The 17,834-nt window shown below is 39.6% G+C and overlaps 2 protein-coding genes across 3 annotated transcripts in view; one reads left to right on the top strand and one right to left on the bottom strand.

Moving 5' to 3' along the window:
• The window catches only part of LRRC38 (leucine rich repeat containing 38), a 155,097-nt gene that overhangs the window by 121,702 nt on the left and 15,561 nt on the right, over positions 1-17,834 (top strand). For both annotated transcript variants that reach the window (XR_010375876.1, XR_010375880.1), the window contains 2 exons: positions 12,599-12,716; positions 13,232-13,291. The gene's annotated coding sequence lies outside the window, so the exon portion shown is untranslated. The remainder of the gene's footprint in view (positions 1-12,598; positions 12,717-13,231; positions 13,292-17,834) is intronic.
• Positions 7,334-14,599, bottom strand: LOC104040725 (arylacetamide deacetylase-like 4). The gene is made up of 4 exons (XM_064470566.1): positions 14,444-14,599; positions 9,695-9,911; positions 8,850-8,913; positions 7,334-8,111 (listed from the first exon to the last, which is right to left on the bottom strand). Exons 1-4 carry the CDS (start codon positions 14,597-14,599, stop codon positions 7,334-7,336), a joined length of 1,215 nt encoding a protein of 404 aa, XP_064326636.1.

Below are 17,834 nucleotides of genomic sequence, written 5' to 3'. Positions count from 1 at the left end.
GTTATCTTGCAGAGATAAGAAGGTGTGGGATAAAGCAATGTAGATTTACACCAAGGTTTGTGAACTAGGCAAACCCTCAGCTGTTCACAGTAAGGGCTTTTCCTTTGCTGAAGTTGGCTGATTTGGGGCCGCCTTTCCCTTCCATGGAGCACAAATTCAGCGACAGTAGTTACACATGTCAGACTGTAGAGCGCTGAAGCCAAACCCAGATACCCATGGTGTCTGGCTCATTCTGTCCTAAGCTTATTAACGTTCATCCAAAGGCCTCTTTCTGCAACACCGCAGGGTCATCCTATCGATGTTTTGGGTTATTAGTTCTGTAAATAGTTTCTATGTAGTGTGATATTATAGCACAGCCTGCGGGGTTTTTATTATTTATTTTGCCATATATTCCTGGCAAAACAGCAGAACATGTTCCTACTAAGTGCTTATTTCTGATGTTCATGCCATCAGTCAAAATATCCTGAAATAAATTACCACATAGGGGTCAGCTTTGAATATTGTATTTCAGCATTCTTGTCGATTTCGTATGTTTGAAGCCTGAGAGGAGGAAAATTCTGTGCTTTCAAAAGAACCTGTAAGCAAGAACAGTAAACTCGTAAAGGCACTTATTAGTGCAGTGGCAGTAAACGAAACTTTTAAGACCAGCCAATGACAATTTAATTAATTACCTGATGTTTGGAATGGATCAGTTCAGATTATGAAAGCTTCATACCAAAGAGGACGTGTACGTCTGCTGTAGCTGTATAAGCTGTTGCTGACACCGTATTGGCAGGAGCCTTTTCTTCACAGTATTTGGTGAGTCAATAATTAAACACCTTTAATCAGAACCAAAACACCTCACAGATGCCATCTCTATTTTGAAACTTGGATGGATCTGATAGACTGGAAGGAAGATTTGTTTACTGTCTTTTTTACTTAAAAAATAAATTTAAAAAGGGACAGTTTGGGGTTTTTGTTTGTTTGCTTTTTGATACTATGCCCTGGCGGTTGTCTTTAGTAAGAATCTGTTGTATAGTCGTTTCAGGTATGCATTATAGCCCTTCTGTTGCTAAAGAAATGTTGGTTAAGTAATGTTTCAGAATAGCATATTAATATTTTACTCTTAATCTCTTAATATCTTAATATTTTACTCTTAGAGCATCCTCGGAGTATGCTCAGTTAGAGCATATTCTACCTGTATACTATGTCAGCACCTCAGTCCTTCCTCCCTGTTCTGTTACCACAGTGGCCACGTTTTTCTGAAGTCAGGCAAATCCCATGTTTTTAAAGTCCTTCTCGGGATGCTCCTGTTCACAACTGTTTCATGATACTTGGTGCCTTGTACTCCAAAATGCTCATGTGACTCAAATAAACCTGTTGCTGCATGCCACTTTTCTACTGATGCTTGTTCAGAGGTGCTTCACATATTTCCATTCTGGTCAGCCATTCCTGTACTTGCAGATGTGTGGGTCTGTGGTCTCTGTCAGTCCCTCACATTTCTAAGTCAAAAGGTTTTTTGGTTTTGGTTCCCAATTGTTTTTGAGGTGTTAAAATGTGAAAAAAAAAAAATGGTTTATTCCCTTTCAATTTACTCCATGAAGTGAGTACATTACATTTTTGCAAACCAAAAGGCTTTTTCTCTTTCTGGCAGTAGAGACGTTTCCATATTGGATAAAAAGCTACTAGCAGTAACTCTTCAAACTGTGTTTGCTGATGTGTTTTGCTACATCCATTCGTTTATTCTTTTAGCAAGCTCATTGCAAAACCCCAGCTTCCACAAAGTCTTTGCCTATCCATAGGTGAGAAAAGCCCTGCATGAGCTAAAGAAGATTGAAGATATTCCACTAAACTGGAGAAAACTAACACAGCCTGGAGTTTGGCATTGTAATGTGCATTATGGATATGCATACAGTGCTTTATTCTTATAAAACAGTCAGCTACTCAGAGCTCACAAAATTGCTACTTTATTCACTGAATTTAGTGTTGCTGCAGACTCACAAGGTTAATATATCAGTTGGTGAGTACAGAATTGACAATAATTGAGTAAATTCTTCCTGTTTGCTCGTCAGTGAGCCTCCATTTACACAAGAGGTTAGTCCCCTCTAAAATGAATTCTTTTCTTAATTTTCCTGCATATTTCTAATTGTCTTAGTAATGATGGGAAGGCAAAGTGTTATAACAATACCTATTCAAAGAACTATGATCTTTGCCGTTTTTTCCCCAGGCTTAGCCTGTCAGGTTTTGTAAGGCTTAGGTAGCTGTGGAATCACAGACCTCTGTAGATTGAGAATGTGTAAAACTCATCAACTTCACATCAATTGTTTATCAGCATAAGAGGCAGGCAGCTTTCAAACCAAATGCTAATAAGGGCAAATGTGTCAGGGTAGTTGGTGCTAATGAGTTACGTGAATGTCATGTGTTACTGTTTTTCTTGCAATGTTTTTCTCTAAAATATTGCAAAACATTTCACTTCTGATTGTAGGCCTTGTTAGGAAACGCAGCCTACAGCTAGCCTGTAGTTAGTTGACTATTGCGGAGCTACTGTGTGTAATACAGGAAGTACTACAAGCATTAACTAAAGCGTGGTAAAGTAGCCAGCTATAATGACTTAGGTATCAATTCTGTTAAGTATAGCCAGGCTTAATAACTAACTTGAAGGCATAAAGCTAAGAAAACAGGAAAAAATAATGTATTCCAAAGAAAAATTAAAAGCAGAAATAATAACTTCTGATATGTTCCTTTTTTTTTTTTTTTTAATGTACATTCTAAAATTAAACACACTGGTAAATATAATTTGCCTGGCTTTTTTTTACTATTATTATTATTTATTTCCTCCAGGTAATTTAGTGGGACAATTAGACTCTAATGCAATTTAACTAACTTCAGGTTTAGCAAGTAGAGCATGTAAGAAACTTACTGTCCTCAGTTCACATTTCTTTTTCTTGTATTTATGTAAACAAATGACTGAAAGCATCTCAGACCTCTCCATAACTGCATGCCTTAGTCTTCTGGTCTGTGAGATGGATTCAGTATGCCTGTTACAGTGACAATAAGAAGCTTTAAGAAATTGCAGCTTAGTATGTGCTCTATGATACTGTTTTTTAAAGGTGCTGTGTATTTGCTTGATCTGTCTCCTTCATTTAGTCCGCCTCCTACTTAGCTTTCAGTGTCCTCCCTTTTTATTATCTCCATCTCCCCACCCAAATTAGTAGCTACTCCCTACGCGTTTTGCTCTTACTCATGACTGAAAGACATCTTCCATTTAGTCTGCCATAAATGTTTAACCTTTCCTTTCTTCCTCTAGGTTATTCTTTGAAGTCTATCCCTTCCAAATTACTCCTAGGTTAAACATCTGCTAACAAATTCTGCACTAAAAAGCTATACTCTATGGGGAAAAAAAATCAAATAATGACAAATATTATATATTAACATTCAGTGATGGAAATTCAGATCTTACGCTGTACAATTCAGAGCAGGTACATTTTTCAAATGGGGACTTGACAGAAGGTTTTTGTTATGTAGCATTTTGAAATGTGGATGAGTTCTTGGACATATGTGTCTCGGTAGCTGTGCCGTTCTGTTCCCGAGAATGGATGAACTCTGCTCCACACAAATGGGGTCCAAATAAGCTGCTCTGGAACATCCACCTGGGATTTCAGGACTACACCAAAATGTGTTCTTAATAAGTCATAAGTAGTTTGAATGTAATTACAAAAACTGCAACTGGCCTTAATTTGCTGCAGCCAGATTTGTCTGAGACTCATTACTCCAAATATTTAGGTTAGCAGTTTCTTCACTATCTCAAGAGAGTCAGCAAACACAGTGAATCATTGAGGTAATGGGCAATCAGAGGAAGAAGATGGACAGGAATAAAAGCAGACATAGTTTGCAGGATTATTTCCATCTATTTCAGCAGCAGTACAGAGAATGTGCATCATAGGCAGAGAATAATGTTACTTGCTTTTAAGTAAATAATACTTGTAAATAAGAGAGATAATAAATTCGGAATGTTTTCTAATTGCCCGCTTATTTTTAAAAATACTTGCTATTGTATATTGACTTTTAAGCAGAGTGGTACAAAGAGGTGATGTAAAGATAGCAAAGCGGAAGATAATTGAAGTTGTAGACTTCTGTAATAAAGCCATGTAACTTGATTGGTTTGGAACAGGTAATCCAACTTTAAAATTGTCATGGCTTAAAATGCATTCTGTTATTAAACATAGAGCTCAAGTCTATGAAGGCATAACAACAGGTTCAGTAAAAATATTTAAGCCTAAGACACAGATTGACCTTTTGTAATGTCTTTCCAGTACTCACATTCTGTGCCCAGAGCACAAGGAAGTTTGCCAAGTTATTCTCCTAGCATTAAAAACTCAGTTGTGCACGCGCATCTGTTGATGGGAGTGATGCACAACAATTTGCTTTCCCTTTCTTAATTTCTTTTAACATCTTCCTGTGACACAGAGCTCTTCAAAGAGTGTTGACCTCACAGCTGTACTGAACTTTCTAGCATTTCACTAGTTTTCAAGTCTTGACAGTGTTCTGATCTGTTCCTGAATCCTTTTATTTGTGATATACTGCCTTTGTGCCAAGGCCTAGACACCAGCTAAAGAAATGTGGCTCATGTCCACGTTATTTAAGGTTAATACCTCTGGAGCGGACCAGCCTTGTCCACACCCTGTTACCGCCTGGAGGGCACCATGGCACGGTCTGTCTCTTTACTCAGGATGCAAACTCTAGAGTAAGTGATCACCTCAGGCATACTCACCTTCCCTTTTGGCAGGAACTAGGTGTTTCTGTCAGATGGGAATAAACTGTCCCATCTAATCAAACTTCTTTCTGAAGTTTATATTTTCTAAGTTCTTCATAGGCAAAGACTCCTTGATAACCTATCAGTTATCTGGGTAAAAAACCCCAAAGAGCTGTAGTATCTTCAACATGTCTTCTTTGGGTTTTGATACCCATGAGAGATTTGACAGCCTTTTTCTTTGTCTTAGTCTGACTTCTGTATTTTAGTGTGAGGAATGTAGTCTTCTAGCACTTTATGTACAAACTGCCACCAATGTCAATGGAGCAAGTAAAACTCAACCTATTAGTGGGATAGGTTGCCCGTATGAAATACAGGCAGCATTCAAAAAACGGTGTTAACTGATATGCATGCCTAGAAATCAGGAAAATCTTGCAGAAGATTTTTTTGGGCTTCTTACTTATTCAAGTTGTATTCATTCAGAAAAGCCATATGGAAGAGCCCTGTAAAATTTCCTCTTTTTCCTGACTATACTATGTGGGTGTAAGTAAATGTCATTCATGTTGTTCTGGCAGGCTTTATTTGCTCATATGCTGAATATAAATAGCACAGCCATGCAGAGCATTGCAGAATGTCCTGTTGTTTGTAGGGTGTCTTCTTCTGTCTGAACACTTACCCATACATAACTGTCTGCAGCATGCTTTGCTTTTGATTATATTTTAAATATGCCAGTGGTGGGCAGAAAATATGTACAATAATATCAGATAAAAACATTATTATTTTTAAATGATAGAGCTAGAAAGTTCCCTGAGAAGAAAGTAAATAATTCATAGCGTGGGTAGTATCCCAGGTATTAATTCAAGCAAAGATGATCAGAAGTTTTGACTAAGTAAGGTTGCATCCCAGCCCTGCTTCCATTTCTGCATGGAAACACACCATGCCTTCAGGTATAACTTACTGAAGAATTTAAGATACTAGAGTCTAATTACATGATAAATTATTATAATGCAGGTTATAAGATTATAATAAAAACAAAGAGGAAACAGTTACACTGTGAGACATTCACCTCAAGAGAACAGTGTCATTAAAATGTTTACTGGCATTTCTTGGCAATACTTGCTTACATTTCTAAGAGAATATCCTTACATATTTATTATGCCTTTTTTTATTGTTTTACTTGATCATTCATCTCATCTTGTGAACAGTTTAAGATCAATGTGAACTTTGATCCCTGCCCCCCCCCCCCTTTTTTTTTTCTCTGCCATGGCTCTTGTTGTGGTTTAACCCAGCAGGCGTAAGCCCCACATAGGCGCGCGCTCGCTCCCCCCACAGTGGGATGGGGGAGAGGATCAGAAGGGTAAAAGTGAGAAAACTCCTGGGTTGAGATAAAGCCAGTTGAACAGGGAAAGCAAAGGCCACGTGCACCAGCACAGCAAGCCAAGGAGTCCCTTCACCCCTCCCCGTGGGCAGGCGGGTGCTCAGCCACCCCCAGCACAGCAGGGCTCCATGGCGTGTAGCGGCGACTGGGGAAGGCAAACGCCATCGCTGGCAACGTCCCCCCTTCCCCGTCCTTCCCCCAGCTCCGCGTGCTGGGCATGGCGCCGTGCGGTGTGGGACAGCCCTGGGGTCGGTTGGGGTCACTGTCCCGGCCGTGTCCCCTCCCAGCCCCTTGTGCCCCCCAGCCCCTCGCTGCTGGGGTGGGGTGAGGGGCAGGAAAGGCCTTGGCTCTGCGCAAGCCCTGCTCAGCGGGAACGGAACCATCCCTGGGCTATCGGCGCTGTTGCCAGCACAAATCCAAACCACAGCCCCATACCAGCTTCTGTGGGGGAAATGAGCTCTGGCCCAGCCAAAACCAGCACACACTTTACAGTGTCCCTCTATGAGAAAGTGCTTCCTGCTTCAGACAGTGCAGGCCTACAGGAAATACAAGCTCTTTGTAAAGTAACTGATATTACTGTGTATTTCCATATGTCTTTATCATATATATAAAAGGTATATGAGTGATTTTTTTAATAGGTGTTGTGTTCCCTAACCAATACTTTTTTATAACATCTGTAGTTCCGGGGTTAACTCTTTTCCTGACCTCGTCTCCTTTCCTTCCACTTCTTTCTTTTATGTCTATGTTCACATCTTTTCTGCTATATTCAGTTCTCTGTAAGCTTGCCTCAAATTCACCTTTCACCAGATCTAGGCTTTGATAAATCATTGGCTGTGCTCATTATATACTTAACCTGTAGATTCATGCCCTGTTACCTGCCCTAAGTTGTCCTCAAATTGCGGTTTGTGTTTTAATATCACCAGAACTTTATTGAGCCAAACTGCATTGCAAAACACTTGCCATGGGGACCAGATCTTTTATGGGTACAGGAGAAAACTCTGAAGAGGTGATAGAGGAAAGAAAGGTAAGTTCCCCAGATTTTGCCTCTTATAAGAGAAAATGAAGCAAAAGCCATCACCGAATCAATTTATTGGGCAAAAAGAAGACAGATGCAATGCAGAAATTTAAGATGATGATTTAAGAAAAGGAAAATTGAGGAAGTTTTTTAAAAATCATTGCAAACAATAAGAGAAAGGTATCAGGAAAGGAAAGTGAGAAATGAAATTTTACATCAATCTCAGAAAGTTTACTATCTTTTCCAGGCCTTTATTTCCAGATCGGAATGCTGTCATCGTCCCAATAACGGCTAAGAATAAAGTTCCATGGAATCCCTCTTGCAGATGGCACCAGGTCACTTTTATACCATGATCCTCTAATCGTTTCTTGTACAGCAGTCCATCATCTCTAAGCACATCAAATTCACAGGTCAAAATGAAAGCCTCAGGAAGCTGAGCAATAACACTGTCTTCAGCTAGCAGTGGTGAAAAAACAGGGTCAAACACAGCCTTGACCTGTGTATAGAGTTCTTCTGAGAATGGATGTGTTGTAGTTGGTTTGTAGCCTCTTGTTTTAAACTCGTGAGGGATGTGGTCAGGACTTACCCATTTCTGATACTTCAGTTGCAAATCTTCTGGAACATGACAGCCTTTAAGTGATGCTTCCGCAAACGACAAGTCTTTATTAATATATTTCAAACCAAGAGCAAGCACTCGTTCCTTAAACAAAATGGGGACTTGCTCATTCTGCTGGTAAGAAGGCAAATTAAAGTCCACACACTGGAGAAAAGGATATATTAGAATTTGTGCTCTCAGCTTTGGGAGATCTTTTCTGTTCACCAGTGCTTGGGCAACAGCCGCAGTGAGTGTACCTCCACTGCTATCTCCACAGATGATAATGCGAGAAGGGTCTACTCCATAATCTTGTACGGTCCTCATAAAGTGTATGGTGGCAGTGAGACAGTCCTCAAACTGGGTTGGATATGGATGCTCAGGAGCTAAGCGATACCTAAATAGGAGTGAAAGTGTTTTAACACAGTCATATCTAGTGAGTGATCCCATTGTCATCTTTTCATTCATGCATTTCATTCTGACGATAGGAAAATATTCTGAGGTTATAATTACAGCAATAGAATTGATCGTAATTATTGCTTTTGCTTAATTACTTGTTTTTATTGTTAATGTCTGGGGGAGTCAGTATGCTATTCTATCTTTGCAAAATACTTCCTTACCTATCGTTCAGGTGACTGAAGGCACATGCTGAGTTATTGAAGAATTAGGTGGCAAGGCAGGTGTGTATGAATCAGTTATCAGCAATTCTAGTTAGAAATTGAAGTGAACATTTCCCAACAAATTTTTAGAGAATATGAGCGTAGAAAATTGATAGTGAAAATCTGAAAGGTTTTCAGTGGTTTTCTGTAAGTTGAATTCTCTATAAACAGAATCAACAAGAGTTAATGGTCCTTCAGTTATTTTAGGAAACAAAAACATCCTCACCTCTCAGTGGTGGCTACAAATTATAAAATTACTAGAATGGATTTTGTCTGGAAATAAGCAAGTGTGGATTAGTTGACTAACTCTTCCTAAGAGTAATAAGTGCTGGTGAAACACACAGGATCATTAAATAGAAGTACTGTATGCACTTCACAAGGAACTTGGCTTGCGGTGACGATGCATTAAAGACTTGTGAACCTAGAAGGAGGCACAAATGGCTACCATGTTGTGTGGATGGAGTGACTCCACTTACCCAACAGACACAACCACTGAATTGCTTTTTCTAGCGAAATAGCGGCATGTTCTTTCATAGGCCCCTGCAAAACAAAATATTTCAATGGAGTTGTAACTTGCTTTAAAAATAAGTTGAATGAAAATATTTTGAAATTCTTATCTCTATTCTGTGATTAGTGCTACCCTGTAATTCTCTTACTGTGGCATGGTCTAATCTGGGCAATCCTCACAATTTCATTACGTCTGTGGGAGTCTTCTTGCCAGTAAGAAACCTGGAATTTACACCAATGCATTGTTTCAGTCTCCCCTTTGAGAAGTTAGTTAACAGAAAGCACCACTGCTGCCACTTCTAAAGTGGTATTGAAGATGAGAAGTTATTAAAAAAAACCCCAAACACAAAAGCCCCTCCTAAACCTAGCACAGGGATTTTTCTTGTGCATAGGCCACCATCTAATCTCTTATTCCTTTCCATTTCAAATGCCAAAATGTATTTTTGACTTGTTTTGCCACAATAAATACACACAGCAGTATACACACATACACACAAGCTTGAACACGGATGTGAACACAAACTGAGTTCTTTAAAATAAGAAATAAAATTCTAATGAGATTTTCAACTTTCCTTGTAAGCATGAGGGGGAAGAAGGAAGAAAACTTCCTTCTTGTTACAAATGATCAGAGAATAAAAGTTTTAGATGTGCAACCTGTATAAAGATAATTTAACATGATTCTGCTGTCCTAAAATTAATTTTATTATTTATAATGCATAACCTACTAACTCTTCTTGTCATTTGGAAAATGCCATGTCAGATTGGAAGCTACACAGAATTTGTAGTTATAGCTCATACTATATATATTACTTACGAATGCTTCCAAACTGTCCAATTCCTCCATGAAAATAAATGATTCCTCTTCTTTGGCCAGTGGTTGATATTTTTGGCTGGTAAATTCTTACTTTAACCTTTTCAAACCTTAAATCCTTGATAAAAAGATGCTTATCTTTTAATGGTGGTATTCCATCCATTGCAATCCTCATGACATGGACCTCTGAGGTGATACCTAATTTTTCCAAAAATTTTGCCTGTTATAAAGGGAAAGAAACCACAACTTAGTGCAAATTTCCATCTTACCTGGAGGTTGATCATGCAAAATTTAGAATTCCATGGACAGTTCAAACTTTGTCTCCTGAGGGTTCTAACTGTGAAGTTATGATGATGATTTGGATACATCTTCATTGTAATGTAACATCTGCCAAAATTTGAAATTCAAGGAGCAGTAGATTTGACAGGAATGGATGAACTTACGTTCTGTAGCTGCCTGTGTCCATGCTCCTCCAAAAGCAAGGCCTTTCAGCCTGGGGGAAAGCTGGCCTGAGAGTTGCTTTCACAGAAGTGCAGTAACTAGGCTTATTAATCCCATTTTATGTCTCCAGCAAAAATGTTACCGGTACTATCTAGTGGAACACAGGGTTAGCTTTGGTGGTAATTTCTAGATTACATGAGAAATGTTAGGTGAGAGCATGGTGGTTTTCAAATTATTTCATTCTTCAGTGGTGAAATCCTGGCTTAGTTCTTATCAGTAGGAAAAAAATCAAACTATTAATAGTAGATAAAAGAGTGTGTCAAATACTTCACCTTGTCAGGTGTTTAAGTAGCCATGTGCCTGAACAAAGTAAGGAGAGAGTAGTGACAGCATTTTAGACTTCAGCTTCGGGTGAGGAAACGTGGCCAATACTTCAGTTTCCCAAACTCACACTACTTTTCAACTGGCAGACAAAAAATTCTGTAGCATCTACCACAGCTGGCCTCCTGAACAAGAATAGCTTTGAACCTTAGCTTGATCCTCTCACAGCTCAGTGATTCTTGCTTAAACACTCAGGCTGATGATTCTCCTGTCACTCTGAGCTAGTCTACTTCATTGCATCTGGATGGCTTTAAGCGGTTTCCGTTGTCTGCTCTAGTCTATTCCTGCTCAAGATTCAAAATATGAGGCAGTAGCACTATATTTCCACTATATTGGATTAAATTTTGTACTTTTCTTCTTCGGTAGTACGCTCCTATAATGAGTAATTTAATTTGTTGTGTTGCCGTTATCCATGCATATGTATTTCAAAAATAATTGTATATACAAAAGTATATGCTGCACGTAGCTTAAAAACCCACAGTAAGTCTAGCGGCTTTCACTTCATATTTCATAGACCTCATGTAGTAGTAATGCGGTCCTGTTAAATTTTATGTAGGTTTCCTATTCTAGCCCATTTGAGAAGCTGATCCTGTGTGCAGGAAGGATCATCTTTGTGGCCAAGTTTCAGTCTTGTACTCGTTCCTTTTGCAGAACTCCTGTATGGTGTCCATGGGAAAATAATTTTGTTTCTTTAATCCCCCTATTCCCTCTGGTATTTTCCTTCCCCACACTACTACTTTTGTAACAGTAAAGCTTAAATCTGTAAGTAACTTGTAGGGGAATAGACAGGGATCGGCGACCGGAAGATTACGGGATGTGACGGAAAGATAGACTCCTCCCCATAGGAGTGGCAGGAACAGGAACCGCAAGAGCTATATAAGCGTGTGACGCAGCCAAATAGACGGACATTTTGCATCCATCATATTGATGTCTGTGCATCACTGTCCCCAGGGCGGGTAGAGCCCTGTGTCCCGGAGGTATGCGGCCCAAGATAAGTTCTCCCGTAGAAGCGCACAGCTACAGTAACTATATTGTTTGTACATCTTTGTCCTGGAAATACTAAAAGATATGGAAGTCCTTAGTGTTGGCAGTCTGACAACAACCTTCAGTAGTTTTGCGGGTCAACTTTCATAGACATTGGCATTTATTGATATTGCTTAGTTATTTCACTGTTAGCTGTGAATGTCTGCAGCAACGCCCAGTTATGGCAGACATCCGTAATTAGTATCATCACGCATAATCTTCATAGTTATTTCTGTTAATATGCAAGTGAAATTTAATCTTGTGTGTTGTGTTGTCTTGTGTATTGTTTTAAGTTGTACAGTTCCTGTGAATAGAAGTTCTACAAGGCCCAGCAGAATTTGCATTTTTGCTTTGTTTTCTGATTCAAGTCCATTTTTTTTAGTATATATGCTCCCTCAAAGTGAAGTACTGGGTTTTGGCCTGCAGTTTCTGGAAAAAAGTGATCAGCTGCATGACAACTGCAAGACTGGGCTATGTGTACATAGAATATAGCTAGACTATGTATCACTGATTTCTGTATTACCAGAAATCCCACTTTCAGGATCTTCATGTTCATAAACTTGGTCTTTTGCAGGTGATTAACCAAGTCAGTCAAAAATGACCTACATTTTGAACTTTGTAAATAAGTGCGACTGCTTAGTAGTATAATTTGTAAACCAGTGCTTGGACAGTTCGGTTATATATTCGTTAAGGGTCTTCTAACACTATAGCTGACATGACAGCTTGAAAATTAATAAAGGCTTGCAGGTACTGTAAGACAGTGGAAGTATGGGAGAGCGTTGTCTAGCTCAGCCTCTGCAGTGACGCTGAAGTGCAACAGTGTCTGGCATTCATGGTGAAATACAGAAAAACTGACCCCACCGGCAACAACTGGCATGGAGATTTCTGTGCACCAGGAGAAAAGCAGTGTAAGGGCTGAGTTAGCTTAGAAGTGCGAGTCCAGACATGTGTTCCAGCAAAGGGCTAGGGCCTGCAGCAACATGCGTATAGTAACGTCTGTGGGAGGGATATGACAGAGCCGTGCTATCCGTGGTGTTACGGTCCTTTGTTCTCTTTACACAGGTACAAAGGCCTGCCGGGCACACCCCAGAACTCACGTGAAGGCATTTTGAGCTAACCCTGCTACCTGAATCATTACTAGAACAAACTGGGTACAAGACGCTTGCAAACTATTAACACAGTAAGTAGCATAATTTCATCAGTCCCTCTGTTACCCAGACAGGATCAGTCATAAGTCCTCTGGCTGTTGTTTTGCTTTATGGATATGCCAATTTTTCTTCTTATAGACTGAATATTAGATGAAAAAATAAAGGATGAGTTAATAGATTTTTCAGTGAATAAGTTTTATTAACGTTAAGATGTAGCTGGTTTTATTTAAGTATGTCTTCATAGGTGAATGCACACATTTCTTCATAAAAATCTATTAGATTGGGCACATTACTTCAAAATGATTTGCCTCCAGTGACTTCACATGTATCTTTTGTCCCAGCTGAAGACTGGATATGCTAGTAAACTTCAATTTTCCCTGCAGTTTTGACATCATGGGTTGTCATCCCTTGAAAGGGTTTGGCTACTTTGGCATAAGTAATTGGCCTAACAGCAATACCCAAGAGTTGCCGTGTGACTTGGACTTTACTTGCATTTAAACTTTTGTATAAGCATACATTAATATTGTTATCTTTCTGCTCCTTTGAGGTGATGTGGTACAGTGCTTTTGCTTCGCCTCTCACTGGCCAGGAGAAAGGATACAAAAAGGTAAGATCAGAAGTTCAAAACTACATTAATCACCAGCAAGTTTCTGAATTCTGCAGTTGCGTTTTTTACATATGAATTACACAAAGATAAAACTTTGGTGGATAAAGACTATTCATACAGTGTTTTGAAAACGTGGAAGTCCAAACATTGTATATTAGGTATAAGAAAATTTAATTTGACTTCTTATACTATCCTATTTTATTGCATTGCTGTACTATCATGGCAATGTTCAGGCCTGGGTGGGACACGCCTCAAGAGACCTGATGAGTCACGTTCTTAGGAGCTTACTGGCTGCCTTCAAACCGAACATAATAAGCAATGTAGCAGGAAAAGGGAGGAAGAAATAATAACATTAGAACATGGAACTGAGGTGAAATTAATGCACAAGCCAAAGAAACTGAAGGGGTTTTTTTCACAAGTTAAACAACTAAAAGAAAAGAAGCTTGATTTAGATATCACAGAAGAAGTGGTTTTAAAGTGACAGAGGCAGCAGTTAATTCAGGAAATGATAACTGATGAACCAGAAAGACAAGTGGAAGTCACATTTTAGTTTTGAAGAGAAACAAGGATGGAAAACAAGGGAGGATCAAAAATGTGCCAAAAACAATGACACAGAATGACAGCTTTAACATTGTGTACTATCTCAAAAAAGAAAGTGATACAGACATATTGAAACCCAAAAGATGATAAATGTGGCAGCTGTCTTTGAGATGGCTCAGAAGTAGAGTGATGCAGTTGTAGAAGAGAACCAAGATCATGGACATTTAGTTGCTCATTTTCCAAATAAGCACTGTGTTATACAGAGCAGGAGTTCCACACATACAGTGCAGCGAGCTTCTTAAGCCTTCCAGCACTGCACTGAGGCAACAGGATTAAAAAGCTAGAACACAGGCCAACATAAAAAATGGGTATTACAGAGTCTGCAGAATTTTACTTTTTCAGTGCTGTTACCTTTGGTGCTGTGTAGCAAGCAGTAGAGTCTATTATACTCAGCTGAGCTGAAGGTATCTGCAGTGGTGCTCACATCACCAAATTAATCCAGTTGTATGTTTGCAGTATATTTAGACATTGATTCTAAAACACCTCACCAATCCATTATTCCTCTCTCAGAAATTACATTAAAAATTCCAGCTTTAATCAAGTTTTACTTACCAGACCAAACCCAAAGTTCAGGAGGTAATGCATAATGTAAAGCTTCTGGCGCTGACTAATTCCATGAGGGATTTCTGCCTTGGGGTGTTCATAATAGAATGCCATTGCCACCACAACAGTCAAAACCGCAAGAAAAATCGCTAGGAGGAGTTCCATTTCACTGGACTGTTAGGAGACAAATGGAAGAAACAGCTGTGACTTCCTTCCCCCTCTGACTATTGAAGTATTTCTGAAGGTAAAGGTGCAGAATTAGCACTTGTTTTTATATGCCATCATCCAGCTTTTAAAAATGCCGATAGGAAGATGAAAACATGTGGCAATCAAACCATACAATTAAACAGACAATAACAATTAGCCAAGGGAGGGCCTTGCATAAGCAGTTTTTCATATTTGTAGCTAACCTTTTTGAGTCTGTGCCCATCACCAGTGCTTGATATAGCTTGTAGCGTCACTGCCAAGAGAAGACAAAAACTTGTTATGTCTCTCCCTGTTCCTTGAATACAATCAAGTCTGTATTATTTCTGAGTTGTGTGAATTCCTGTGGAACAGGATGTCTTAGTAATCATCTTTGGAGTTGCTCAGTTTCTTGATTTATTGTGCCTCCACATCTTCTTCAGACTTTCAGTGAAATCAAGGTCTTAGTGTCGCAAACACATTTCATCATGTTTGATGACTGATACTGTACACTGCTATGCTGTTGCATCTTTGAGTCTAATGGAACCAGAAGCAGCTGCAGCCTGAAGTGTCGGTGCTTTGCATCTTGCTTCATCCTCCTTGATAGCTTTTCTTCAGCTGCTGAAAGCCTGTACCAACTGTTATGTTTGTTTGTATTGTGTTTGTTTTTTTAACAGCCTCTTGGTTGAGCCTTACAGTACTGCAGTCTCTGCCTTCTCATGAATATATTACTTACAGGTGTCATTCCAGGTGGAAATGTAATTCTAGCTGATGAAAACTAGGCTTGGACTTCATGGTTTCAGTGCTAGTAGCAATGACTAGACAGCAGCAGCCCGCTCGTTTCTGTATAGTCTGCGGTGAGCTGTAGGATCTGTGCCTTCCTCTGGAACTAACATATATTTCAGTACAAATCATTAGTGATAAGATTTAACCTGAAACAAAAAAAATCTGTAAAGTAAAGCTTTTTCAGCTCATATGATGTCACCTTTGGGAACAGTGTCTTCGCCAGTCTGCTCAAACGGTGAAGGCAAAAGATTCTCTCTCTGAAAAATAGCAGTATGGGTAAAATGAGTGTGTAAAATTTTTCCATAAGGAAAAAAAAAGAGTACCAGGGATGAACTGACCTTGAGAGGTATATTAAAATGAAACTAAATGCAGAGAACCTCAGAGCTTTAGAATGCAGAATCCATGACCTGCATAGGAAAGAAGACCTCAGACTTGATTCCTGACTTTAGAAACTATTTATTACTTGTTCAAACAGGAAGGAACCTCATTTCCGAATCTGGTGATACATTCTCTGAGAAGAAGCTGATTTCATGTTCTGCTCCCTCTGCCCAAACCTTTTCTTCATTTTATCCAACAGCTCTTTGCGGACTTCCATTTCTTGGTGTCCCCATTCCCTCTCCCTCCCTTGCCAGACAGTTGCTTACAGGTTTTTCTTTGTTCTTCCTTGGGGCAATTGATGCAGTCACCCAGCTTGATAAGGAGTGTTGGTGAAAGGCACATTGCTTGGTGGTGTACAGGGTTCAGCTTTCTTATAGCTCAGACAAGATCATTAGGAATTACTGTTAGACAAAACATGGTTGCAGCTCCCTTCTTTAGCATTGAACAGTGAAAGTAATTCAGCTTTGTGCTAAACTGTGTTGTCCCAATGAGTTAGGTGTGGTCTAAGTATTCTTATCAGATTTGGCCCCTCTGGGGATCTAAGAAAGCTTCTGACATTGGTGACAGATCCTTTGTACCAAGGTTCTTACCACCTATTGTTAATCTGCCCAGACATCACCCCCACAGATCCCCAAGGCTCCACACAAAGACTGGATGTGCTGGAATCAGCTGTAGAAGAAACAAACTAGTTGGTTCTTGAAGTAATGAACTGTTTTTCCCTTTAGGCATTGCAGATACACAGAGTAATACTTCATGTTTTATAAGCGTAGACTCAGCTTTACAGTTTTCCAGTCAGTTGGAAGTTTTGACGGTTCTACAGTCACCCCAGGTTTGCAAGCTTGCTTGAGTCCCAGGATGGAGAACCACTCCCTAAATAATCTTTCAAATGTATACTCTCTCCAGTTTCTGATTTTTAAACCTTGCCTCTTGCTCCTGTAGGATAGACCAGAGGAATTGGTCCCTGAGGCCAAAATCTCATTTTGTCCTACCCCAGGAACTCCTTTTCATATTAATTTCTAGTGAAGGGCTAAATGTGCCTGAACTCTTGCCAATACTGTGCTGGCATCCTTAAGCTTTTCCTCTGTTGTGTAGGTGCACATGCTAGGGGAGACAGAGACTGAGCCAGTTGCAATGTAGCCTTCAGGCACTCCCAAGAACTCTCTGCCTGTCTCTAAATCACAGTGCTGATTAGGTGGCAACTAGGTGCTCCCTTGCGTAGGCTCGGATGTTGGGAAACGATGCAGAGAAGAGGTGGCTCCTTGACCCGGGAAGCTCCTTTGGAGCTCTGCAGAGCGTGAGAGCCACCTGGTGCTTGAGGTCTGAACTTGAAAACTGAACTAGCCCAGTCAAATCCTCACCAACATACTTGGCCGTTCGCTGCAAGCTTGTGTGCAAAGCACTGACAAGATCTGTTCGTGGCTTATTCTGTGCAGTAACTTGTGTGTGCCCGATTACGCATACGTGTGTATACACAAAATGTGTATCTGTGATCACAAAATGTGCTCTGTGATCTCTTTATGCATAATTCTGTGTGGAAAGACACTGGTGTGCATAATTCTGAGACTGCAAGTTTGTGCTTGATTGTGTTTTAAGTACTTGACTGTAGCTTGTTGAACGTGCTGACAGTGAAATGAGCACGCTGGCAGGAAGTGTCTGTGTAAAGAGGCTAATAAAAATTACGTTGCACCTCTCCCTAGAAAAAATAAGTATTTGAAATGAATGATGATTTTGAAAACTAATTACACACTTTGGAAACTATAAAATGTCTTGAACTGAACAAACATTCTATCTTAGCAATGCAAGACACAGAGCAATTAACTGTAATTAATTAAAATAAATTAAAGGACAGGGAGTTCCATGGAGGCAATTAGATCTTGCGACTTTCTAAATTTCAGAAAATATGGCAGTCACGACTAGAAAAGGAATACATTGTGTCAGCACTTGCTGTTCTATACTTCTCCATCTGCACTACTGTGGTTATAACCCTCAACAGATTAAAATGCATGTGTTCAAGAGAGCTAATAATTTTGCTGACATATTCTAAAGATAGATT

The sequence above is a fragment of the Phalacrocorax carbo genome, chromosome 20, assembly GCF_963921805.1.
Source record: "Phalacrocorax carbo chromosome 20, bPhaCar2.1, whole genome shotgun sequence".
Lineage (NCBI taxonomy): Eukaryota > Metazoa > Chordata > Aves > Suliformes > Phalacrocoracidae > Phalacrocorax > Phalacrocorax carbo.
Note: the sequence above shows the minus strand (reverse complement) of the source record. Positions and strands in the feature narration are given on the sequence as shown.

What these genes read in the sequence shown, in the direction of transcription:
- LOC104040725 (XM_064470566.1), bottom strand. Translation starts at nt 14,599, where the DNA reads ATGGAACTCCTCCTAGCGATTTTTCTTGCGGTTTTGACTGTTGTGGTG. An exon ending in TGAACTTTGGGTTTGGTCTG is followed by an intron (nt 9,912 to 14,443) that starts GTAAGTAAAACT and finishes CCTTTATAACAG; the next exon opens with GCAAAATTTTTGGAAAAATT. An exon ending in TGGACAGTTTGGAAGCATTC is followed by an intron (nt 8,914 to 9,694) that starts GTAAGTAATATA and finishes TTTGTTTTGCAG; the next exon opens with GGGCCTATGAAAGAACATGC.